The following is a 12,055-nucleotide window of genomic DNA, read 5'->3' on the forward strand; positions in this document are numbered from 1 at the left end:
TTTTAAATTTCCATTGTATTAACAATAAATTTTTTTCAAAAGTTTTTTTTTTTTTTTATTAAATTTACGGTTCCAAAATTAGGGTGCATCTTCCACGTCGCAGCATCTTATAAGCCGACAAATATGGTAAATTTTTGTCATTCTACATATACCAATATATGTAATTAATCTAGATATGCAGATTTTCAATTTGATTTTGTTTATGTTTTTTACACAGATATGTTTCAAATGCCTTCCTTCATCTTTTCATCCTGTCAGCTTGCAGTTCAGCCGAATACTTGTTATAATTGCTATAACTCCTAATGTTTTATGGTGCTCCTATAATGTATTTTTGCAGCACGGAACTTTAAGCATTTTCTGCCTTGGATATCCGTAAGTAGTACATTTAAACTGAATTTTTCAGATATAAAGCTTGTGATATTTTCTCATATTACAATTTTTTAAAGTTTTTTCTGTATCAATATACGGAATGGTAATAGTCCTTAGCCATCTTTAAAAAAATGAAATCCATAAAATTAAGCCTTGTAAAATTATTTTAGTCAGACATAAAACTTAATATATTTTTTCATTTTTGAGAGACAAAAATAGTTCCAATGTTCAACACCAGAGTTCATGGTTTTATGTAATACAAAGATAGGAGCAGAGGGGTGTTATTAATGGGTACTATTCAGATAACATAAGAAGTGGGATCCCTCAAATGTTGATATTGAGATTAATATTGCTTTTGATTTTTTTAAATGACATCAGCAAAGGGATGCAGGCCATGTCAGAATTTGCAGATGTTACAAGGTAAGGAAAGTAGATAATGAGCAATGCTTGGCAGAATAACTTAGATACTAAGATGACAAATAGGTTTCAGGGATGGTCAAAAAAGTGGCAGCTATGTTTTAATACAGTAAAATGGAAGGTCTTATACTTGGGGAATAGCTACCCCAAAATAAGTTATATTGGTGGAGTTGAATTAAAAAGAAAGTAAATGAAGAAAAGTATTGGCGAGGTTACAATATGGATAGACCTGAAGTTCTCTGTGCAGTGTAGGCAGGTGTCAAGGGGTCGTCATTGTGTCTTATTGATGATTTATTGAACATTTTCTTGTGGAAATAGAGAAGTAATAATTTTGCTGTACAAGGAAATTTAACACTGAACTTGGTATATTATGTCCAAATAGAGAAACTGTATCTAAAAAATATAATTAAGCTTCTTGTGAAAAGGTCTAGGATGGGCAGTGAGCCTGGTGATATCAGCAAAGGGGTGTCCATATGAGAAACAACTTCATATAGGTAGGAGGGCTACAAGCTTGGTGTCTTGACACCTTAGAGGAGACATTGAAGTCTGTAAGGCTAAGAAAGGGGATAGTAAAATGAATGTGAAATTTTCATGGTTATAAATGATACCAGAACGAGGGGTTATAAATTAAAATTATGGGGAAAAAAGTTTAGACTGGATTTTAGGAAGTTTTCTTTTAGCCAGCAAATTCTTAATTATTGAAATCAGTTGCCTCCACGGGTGGTTGCGACTGACACAGTTGTCAGCCTCAAATTTTTTTTTTTAGGATATTCAAAGTCAGATGGAGAGACACCTACATGAGGGGGAAGTCACTTAGGTAATTTATTATTATTTTATTTATTTATATATATATTTTTTTGGCTGTGTGACAAAAGCCTGCGACTTCCTTGCACTATATAGCTAATACCATCTGTAATCCTTCCACAGATGAGTAATTGGAATATGATTTACATAATATACAGACATATTTCCTGTTCGCATCACTTTACAAAACTTCTTTTTTTTTTCTTTTTTTTTCATATAATTTCTTCCACACTGTGCATGACTATTGTCCATTCTAAATATTAACTGTTATTAGCCATTTTTTGTCTACAGACCATTAAACTGGCATATTTTAATTATATCCTGCTATACAAGGGTTGAGGGGAAAAAAGTATTTGCACCTTTACCGATTTCTATAAAAGACTGGTGTATTGCATTTTGCCTTTAAAACTTGGGTATGAGTGTAGTTAGAACTAAGGCACACTAGAATGTTGCCTTTTGCTCTACTAAATAGCAAGATAGTTGTTTAGATAAATGAACACACACACACACACGTTTCTTGCTTTTAAAAATTTGCAAGTTAGAATGTTGTTTTTACTCTACTAAATAGCCAAGATATGCCCTGCCATCTTTTAAAACTAAGATAGGTAGTTTATAACCCACAAGAAAATGTAATAAGTAAAAGTAGTTGTTTAGATAAACGAACACACACGCACACATATTTCTTGTTTTTAAAAATTTGCAAAATATTTTACTTAAATAATGTAGGTAAATATTAAATTTTGTTCCTGAATCTTATGACACTTAGTAAGGTCAGTTTAATTTATCTTATTTTGCTTCTTATTGTCTGGAAAATATGATAACATGAAGAAAATCTGTATACATTACAGTACTAATACAGGTACAATTTTCAAAACCCCAGATGTACCTTTTGAAAACTTAGTTGGAAGCTTCCTTGTTTATTCTGTGCCTGTATGAATGAAGTAGTAGACTTTCCATCGAGCTCACATTGGAAAATCTACTAAATTAAGTTCACAATTTATCACTTAGAGTAGAACCTGGATAAGAAATTCCTGCATAAGAAGTTTTTCCCTGTACTAGGTTTGATTTCTTAATTCCCAATATCAACTCTATGTATTGTAATGTATTATTTTCCCACGTAAAAAGTTTCCAGAGTAAAATGTTTTCCCCGCATAAAAAGTTTGTGTAAAGAGTGTATTATTATTATAATGACGTTCTCCCACTTAAATGCATTTTTTAAATATAGAAATTCTTTATTTTTATATTAAAAAAATATAAACAATATAAACATTTTGGTAATCGAACAAGTTAGTGCCAAGCATCATTTTATTTCATAGTAAATCACCAAAGTAGGTGAAATGGCATGTTTTTGTTACATCTCATATTGCGAGTGCCTTCACGAGTTGCCCTGATATTGCACTACTTCGAATAAGCAACACTTCACCAGTGGAGAAGACTAATTTTACTTATTCTCAGCAGAGTGGTGGTATCCACCAAGAATCCATTGGCGAAGCATTTCTTATTCGAGGTAGTTCAACATCAGGGCAACTTGTTGTGAAGGCATTCACAATACGAGATATAACAGAAACGATGCCATTTCACTTATTTTGATCAGTAATTTACTATGAACAAAAATGATGCTATGCACTAACTTGTTCGATTAGTGAATTTTCTGTAGTCTGAGGCTTTCAGCGCTAAAATCTCTTTAGTATAAACATTTTGATATAATGCAAGTGACATATTGCAGTTGTTTTCATCAATAATCATAATTGGATACATCGACCTCGTTGAGTCAAGTTCTGATGGTTGTGAACAGTTCTGAATTACTTGGTGGATTGTTGCTCTGTCTTGTTATAATTGTGAACTTTTAAGATAAATTGAAACTCCAAAAGAGCTCATTCTTCCAACTTGGTAATAAGCTCAATGAACAGAATGTTAAGCAATTAGAAATCCTCAGTTTAAAAATGTTTCCCGTAGGCAGAGTAAAATATTTATAAATTCTGAAATAGTACTTAAAAATGGTCTTTAACTTATGTATGTGTATCTGTTAATTTTTATTTGTGTAGTTAATATTTCGTACCCTTAGGCCATTTTCTCTTCTAAGAAGTTTTCCCGCGTAAGAAGTTCTAAACCTCCGTTCCCTTTGAAAACTTATTATCTGGGTTCTACTGTATTTATAAAGCTATACAGCATCTGCTACGAGTATATTAAAAACTTGAAGGCGTAAAACTTCATTGATAGAACTACATAATTTGGCTTTCGTTTAAAACATGAATGCAGTGGAAAATGTATACTGGTATGAAACCAGTATTTGGCATTAGTAAGCATTTCTCCAAATTGGCACTACAGGTGTTCCCTTAGATATATTAAACTGGGCGCAAAGCAAACCATGGGCTGGTTTAAGTGAAAGGACTGAAACCTTGGAGGTGTGGAGCCTCCAGGTGAGCATAAAGAATAAGTGTGAGCAGCTGGACGATGCCTTTTGTAAATACTTTTAACAAAAAAAAAAAAAAAAAAACACTTGCTTTACTATAAAGATGCTGGTCACCACTTTAGGACTCCTAAACAATAATAGTTGAATGCTTTTTTGACCATAGTGCTTTTATTTTTCACCCAGTCAGGTGGAGATTCTTGATTATTCCAAATGGAGTTGGAATTGATTAGATTTCCATGATGACTGCCGAGCTGTTTATTTCTTCTGCAGAGCAGTTGTATTGTGTCTCCTCCCCCCCCCCCGTCCAACAACCTCCTTATGAATATTAATCATGTAGTTAGTGCTTTGGTGCTAAGTTTTTCTATTTTTGATTTAAACTTTACATCAAAAACAGAAAAACTTAGAAATTTAAATATATATTAGAATTGCATCGTTCCTCTGGTATGGCAGTAACTTTTGATCTGCATCATTTTATTTTATTGGAAAAGTATTGTAGTAAAAAAATTCTTTATGGCTTTCCATGTTTATGCAGAATGTACTCATGCATTCATGCTCCTGTTATATTCCATAGAGGTTTGATTTCTGCTTTATTTTCATCTGCTTGACTATCATGAGATTTGTTAGTAACTTAGTTAGGGAAAAATTATTCTATATATACAGCAGACTCTCGATTTACCCGGAAGCGGATTAACTGGGACACTTCAAGTTATTAAAAAAAAAAAAAAAAAAAAAAATCATAAAATTCGAGTAATAACTAGAATAGGTATAAACAGATATTTTGCAAGTCCTAAATAAGTGACAAGAAGTGGCGTTATAAGTCATCATTGGGAGATTAGTGTGCCTATTATCTTGCAACCCCCCATTGTCTTCACATCTGCCATTCAAAAAAAAAAAAAAAAAAAAAAAACCAAATGTTTAGTTTGTTTTAGTGCATCATGTTGATTGTTGTGTTCCGTCGCACTACAAAAGGACAAATTTTGTTTCATTATTTATGTCAGGAATGTTGGATTTTTTAAATTTTTTTGTTTAGAAATTGTGAAAGTGATGGGCAAACACAAGAGTTATGCTTTCAATTAAACAAAAACTTTAAATTATTCAAAAGTTTGAAAACGGTGCATCCCTTAAATCTCTAATGAACCATTATAATGTTGTTGACCAAACAATATGCGACATCGTAAAAAATAAATGGAAGCTATTAGATTTAAAACTGACATCGTAAAAAATAAAGGGAAGCATCGTATTGGACACGTGGGTAGTGCGTGGTAATTTTTTTTTTTGTTTGTTTTTTATCTATCGCCATACTTTTTATGTAGGTTGCTGAATATATATATATATATATATATATATATATATATATATTTTATATAACTGAAGATTTCAGTGAAGGGGACGCACGTTTCAACATAATAACATAAAAAACCCACAGAATTCCAGCTATCGGTATTATCACAAATGCAATAAGATCAAGTTTACTACCCGTTTAATTTTGCTCTAACTGAAAAGCCCAATAACCCATAAAGTGTAAATTGTTTTTATTGTTTTATCGTAATGACCTCCAGAAATCAGCTTTAGTAAAATGTGAGCTTGCATGGGGTGGTAATAGTGAGTTTTCACCTTAATCCTGTGAAGTTCTTTTCAGAAAATTTTATTTTGGCTGTTATCGTGGTGCCAACTGAGAGAATGACAGCGGTACTAGTAAATCTATCAAGAAAAGGAAAGCGATAGTTGGATCAGAAAATTAAAATAATAAGGACGTATGAAAATGGTCAAACATTAACAAGTATCGCATGAAATTCAGATTTGTCAGTGGCAGCGGTGAACACAATAAAGGAGAAAGACATAATACGAGACGCAGTGAAGCGATCGGCACGAATGAAGTCAACTATAATAACCAGGGCTACAAAATACAAATTAGTTTTTACAGTACAATAACATGCATGTTTTTTTTGTTTTTTTTTTTTTTTTTCCTTATATGCCACTGGCTACTTCATGGCTGTCCCCAGATAAAGTTTTTAATTGAACTAATTAAAAATATATAACTATTTTTCTTCATTCTTCTGAGGATATTATTTAGTTTTTGTAATTTTGGCATATCAGGGATATAGTAGCAATATTTTATTAATCATTCCTGAATTACGTAAAACTTGACTTACGTAATAAGTCCTGGAACGTATCTCTTATGTGTGTTGGAGACACTGTATTTCTGGATTAACCAGGAAATCGATTATCCGGGAATTTTTTTTTACCATCTATCCTGGAAAATCGAGAGTCTACTGTATATAAAAAGACTTATGTCTACTATTGTGTAAGAATCAAAAATAAATTTTTAAATTGTCCCATTTTAAACTGATTTTTGCATTTTTTTTTTCTGCAAAAAATTGATTGGTGAATAGAATACACCAGTGCTATTCTTAATACTTCCACTGCATGCCTGTAGAGCAAAGCGTTCCAAAATAGTTGTTGTCGTTTTTCAACTGGTGTTGCTAAATTTTGGCATCATATCAGCATTGTGGCACAAATTTATAATAAAAATTAATTACTCTAATTATAATTTTAAATTGTTTTACTACATTAATTTGTATTATTATTTTTTTAATTATTAAATTGCCCTTATATATTTAAATTTACCCCACTAAGTGCCCTATTAAAAAAAAAAATAATAAATTGTCCGACTGACTGTGGGGATACAATTTTTCCTTATTCTGTGCTGGGTGGTATATGCATACTTATGGGTGGTATACCATAGTCAGTACATAGCACTACTGCTTGTTCCTTCAGCGCCACTTGCAGCCTAAACTGCATCAGAAGCAGATACATTAGGCACTTTGTTCATTGTGCATTATAATGCACAATGCCATGAGTTGGCACCTGTCACTCAACTTCTGAACCAGTGAAAATGGAAAACACTAGAACATCATTCTTCTTACTAGAACCTTATTCTTCTTACATGAAACTTTTACTTGTTCCCTAAAATGAAGTAACCTCTCTAGGGTTGGCATTCTGAAAACGTGGGATATACACTGAGTGATCACTGAATTATGACCACCTCTATGAAAACTGAATGCGACCTATTGACCACGTGAGGTACGAGAGTGTGGAGTTAGTCGACCTACGTAGCATAGGTAAGGTGTCAGTGGTTCAGTAGGTAGTAAAATTCCAAGCGTGATGGGTAAAAGAAAAGGATTTATCAGACTTTGATAAAGGACAGATTGCAGGTGCTCAATGAGCTGATGCCTCGATTTCCCAAATGGCTGAACTTGTGGGGTGTTCGAGAGCCACTGTAGTTAAAGTTTACCAGGGCTGGCGTCAAAATGGTCAAACAACAACTTGACAGCAAAAGGTTGATGTTAGAGGTGAGTGCCGGGTCCGACGACTTGTACAGGCAAACAGGTGCAGCACTGTTTAAGAGTTGACTACCCGATACAACATGGGCCAACCCGGAACAATATTTGGCATGACCATGCGTCGCACGTATCGGCTGTACCAGCAAATGACCCGCTACGGCATCCTCTCCTAACCAAGGTTCATCGGTGTAAAAGACTCGCCTGGTGCAAAGAGTGTGCAAGTTGGATGTTAGAAGACTGGAAGGTGTGCTAGTCAGATGAGTCACGTTATTTACTCCACACTGTGGATGGTCGTGTATGGATTTGCTGTCAACAACATGAGGCTCTTCATCCATCATTCATGGTACCAAAAGTGCAGACTGGTGGAGGCGGTTTTATGGTGTGAGGCATGTTTCACTGGCAGGAACTTGGATCCCTGGTGCATGTGGAAGAACGTATCAGTGGTCTCCGCTATCATCAACTGCTTGATTGTGTACACCCCGCTATGTTACACTTTTTCCCGAATGACTGTCTTCCAAGATGACAATGCGCCACACCATCGGGCACTTGTTGTGCAGGAATGGTTTGAGGAACATAGTTCTGACTTCCAGCATATCGATTGGCCTCTGAACTCCCCCGATATCAATCCCATAGAGCACTTGTGGGACATTATGGAAAGGCATATCAGGTATCTGGATACACCAGTCACCTCCATACCTGCATTGTTGACCACATTACACACACCTTGGTTGGCCATACCTCCCAAACGCTTACAACATCTTGTTGAATCAATGCTTCAGATAGCTGCTGTACTGAGGACGAAAAGAAGACCTACGAAGTATTAGATAGGTGGTCATAATTCAGTGATCACCCAGTGTATTTCATACCATTTATCATCTTTTGCAAATATTGATAAAAACTCTGCAGATTCAATTTTGTGGCTGCTGTTGATTTGGAAAAAGATTGTGCATCTGGATTGTAATTATTTTGAATGAATGCAAGCAAATAACTATGATAATAAATTGTACATTCTTGTTATCTGGATGTCATTATTTAATTTTTTTTTTTTTTTTTCTCAGCTTGCTTGTGTTTGTGTACACATTTTTTGAGAAGAGTGCTCAGAGACAAAGCACAACATTGCTTATCAGTATTTTTGTTTGGTAAGTTTCATTAAGAGCATGGTTGCAGGCACTACTAACTGACATCAACCGCACTTGATTGTTTCATTTAATGTACTGCTGAGTAAGTGCATTCCCTCTTTTAATTGCAAATTAAAAATGAAATTTCACTAACATATCCCAAAGGTTAATAAAGAGTACAAAAAATACCCACAAACTGCTATGTACTTTGCCATTTGGTTGCATGATGGAGGTTTTCTTTTCTTACTTCTCCTAACCTAACTTATCTTAATGCAACAGTAAGATTAAGAAAATGAAGATAAGTTAATAAAATTTTTATTTTTTTTATTAACAGTAGTTAAAAGAAGACAGTGCACTCGCTCAGGAGCATAACATTTCATGAAACAATCAAGTGCTGCTCATTATACTTTGCTTAACTTGCAGTCACATAATTGATGGAACTAACTATGCAAAAGTGCTGGCAAGCAGTGCACTGCGTATCATCTTGGTGTACACAGTCCTCATAAAGCTTCTCTGTATATGCATACTTACATTTCATGCCAGTCGTTAGCCATTAACGCACTAAAGAAATAAAACGTAAGAGAGAGTTTTTGGATTACTGTCAGAAAGCTTACATCAGATGATAATCTGACATTTAACAACCAACACTGTGGTGCATTTTTGTGTGAGAGAGAGAGAGAGAATCAGAGTTGTCGCATTATAAAAGTCATGCAATCAGTCCCTTTAGTGCTGCAATAGCTAATGATTGTTCACCAAATAACTAGGTAGCTTAAAACATGTTGAGCCTGTAGTCTGTTCTCTTGGCAGATGCTGTTGCTTTCTCATTTTACAACTCCTTTTGAAATTTTTGTGTCTTCATATATATATTTTTTTTCCTTTTCAGCACAGTGGTATATTTAATATTATTTGGTCCTTCAGTTTTGCCTCTGTTTGAACTACAAACTCCACTTCATGATCACACAATGAGTCCTAAATCTAAAATAAGCTTGGGTAAAAATGCCATGGGCTGTGTTACTCACACCTGTTCACTTTCTGCAGAAACTATAAGAGAAGAGATCGAGTTGTTGAAATCAGACTTCAATGCAAGACTGAAACAAGTTCTTTTCAACTCACTTTTGGTTGCCTATTATTCAGGCTTCGTCCCATGTTGTTTTGCACAGGTATTGTTATTTATTATTTTTATTAATTAATTTATTTTTATTTCTATATTTTGAAACACAATTTCAGTTTGTAAAATGATTTTCTAAAGAACCTTTTGTGGGATGTTTCATGGGTTTGTCAAAAGCAAGAAGAGAAATGCCAGATCATATCTGCTCCAAAATTAACAAAACGTTTTAATATTGTAAAGGTCATTGGCCAATTTCAGAAAATTGAATTAGAAAATATAATTATAATATAGTAATAACTGAATATTCCAAAGTTCTGCCCTGGACTTCTTCATATAGTGGTATTTGGAAGAAAGAAAGTAAACTATAAAATTCTACATGAAATGATGCATATTGAACTGTCCAATCTGTCTGTGATCAGAAAACGAAACACAAGCTGAATGAGTTCCTTCTGTGTAGCTCAGGATTACCATTCATAGTGCCTGTGGTGATTTTCCATTTATACAATCTCAAACTGTATTTAAAAGTTCACATTAAATTTTGGTGTTTGGATCACTGGCTGTTGTAGATGTTTGATAAAGATGATGATGAGGGAAGGTGTTGGCCTTGATCTTTGGTAATTCCCTCTTTAAGTAATACCATGATAATCACATTGGTTTCAAAACATATTTTCAGTGGTTTGTAGGTGGAATTTTTTCAACACATGATTTTTAAAGATGCTGTTCCAACATTGTTTACAAGAAAGCTTAGTATTAGTATTAGCCATGTGGTGCAAGGAAGTCTATGGCTTATGCTGTACCAGCCAAAAGAAAAGGAAATAGACAACCTATGCATTTCCCTCCTCCCATAGGTAACTGTCCAGCTAACTTTTGAATTTCCCCAAACTGTCAGCCTCTACCACCCATGTAGGTAACTTATTCTAGTAATTTATAACTTGCTGGCTAAAATAAGACTTCCTGCAATCCAGTCTAAATATCCCCCCCCCATTGTAACTTAAATTAAATTTATGGCATCTAATTATAGATTCATTTATAACCATGAAAATTTTGTCCTCATTCAATTTTTACTCATGCCTCTCAAAGCCTTAAACACCTCAATCAAGTCTCCTCTAAGGTGCCTAGTTTCCAAGCTGTGCAACCCACATATGTGAAGTCTTTCTTCATATGGACACCCTTTTGCTGATCTCTCCAGGGATTTACCTGCCTTTGGAACCCTTTCAAGAAGCTCAATGTTTTTTTAGGTGCAGTCCCACGCTTGAACACAGTATTCCAAGTGTGGTCTAACAATAGCCTTATATAACGGAATTATCACGTCCTTATCTCTACTAGCAAATGTTCACTAAATAATCAATGGGGCACCATGGGCCTTGCTTGCAACCTGTCTACAATGCTCAGAGAACTTCATGTCTGGCTGTTACAAAGGGACTTGTAACACTCAAGTCCCTTTCCTCCACTACTGGCATCACTTCAACTCCACTAAGCTTATGTCTATTAAAATGTAAATAGGCTCAAAAAATGTGGAACACAACTCTTAAAAATAAGCTAATCAAAAATGTAATTGCTGTTAGTATGCAATCCAAGATTCCCCTTCGCCATTTAAATTAAATATAACCAAAATAATTTATAGCACTAGAAAATATGTACAAAGGGTACTAGGAAAGTTTTGCAATATGACGCAACAATGAATCACAGGAAGCTGCTTGTTGCTGCATGTTGAGACATGTTCATACGTACATAGTAGCCGCCGCACCAAGTCGATGGGCTCAGTTATTCATTAGTAGTGAGAGTGTAAAGTGCTTGCGATGGCATCGTGGTCACGAAATGAGATAAGGACAGGTTTGCAGTATAATTTCGTGCGTGGTTTAACCAGAGACCAGTGCTTAGAAGAAATGACTCTTGCACTAGATGATGATTGTCCACATCGTACAACGATATTCAGGTGGTATAGAGAATTCCAAAGGGGAAATTTCACTCTGGAGGATTCTGAGAGGCCGGGAAGGCCACGAACGTCAGTTACGGAGGAAAACGTTACTGCTGTGAGGAAAATGCTTGACGAAAACAGGCGAGTGACCTACCAACAGATAGAGGATACTTTGGGCCTAAATGCACCAGCAATTCGTTCGATTCTGCAAGATCATTTGCACGTGAAGAAACTTTGTTCTCTCTGGGTGCCGCATCAACTGACTGAAGAGCAGATGACACGACGTGTGACTTGGTGCCGGGAGATGTTAAAAAAGTTTGATAAGGGACAATCTCGGTATGTGAACAACATCGTGACAGGTGACGAGACTTGGCTGTACTATTACGATCTGCCGAACAAGGCTCAAAACAAAGTTTGGGTCTTTGATGATGACGACACACCCGTAATTGTCAGAAAATCCCAATCTGTAAAGAAGAAAATGATAGCTGTATTTTTCAAATCGAGTGGAATTGTGGAACGTGTCGTTTTGGACACGCAGAAGACAGTCACAGCTAAGTGGTATAC

General features: G+C 35.0%; 1 protein-coding gene across 1 annotated transcript in view; it reads left to right on the forward strand.

Annotated features, from left to right (window-relative positions):
• LOC150081386 (transmembrane protein 39A) overlaps positions 1-12,055 on the forward strand; it is a 49,640-nt gene that overhangs the window by 25,964 nt on the left and 11,621 nt on the right. Inside the window, exons 3-4 of the mRNA XM_090379244.1 lie at positions 218-372; positions 9,349-9,625. Of these exons, the coding sequence (XP_090235370.1) occupies positions 218-372; positions 9,349-9,625 (432 nt within the window). The remainder of the gene's footprint in view (positions 1-217; positions 373-9,348; positions 9,626-12,055) is intronic.

This window comes from Mastigoproctus giganteus, chromosome 8 (assembly GCF_048544385.1).
Source record: "Mastigoproctus giganteus isolate SK-2022 chromosome 8, ASM4854438v1, whole genome shotgun sequence".
NCBI lineage: Eukaryota > Metazoa > Arthropoda > Arachnida > Uropygi > Thelyphonidae > Mastigoproctus > Mastigoproctus giganteus.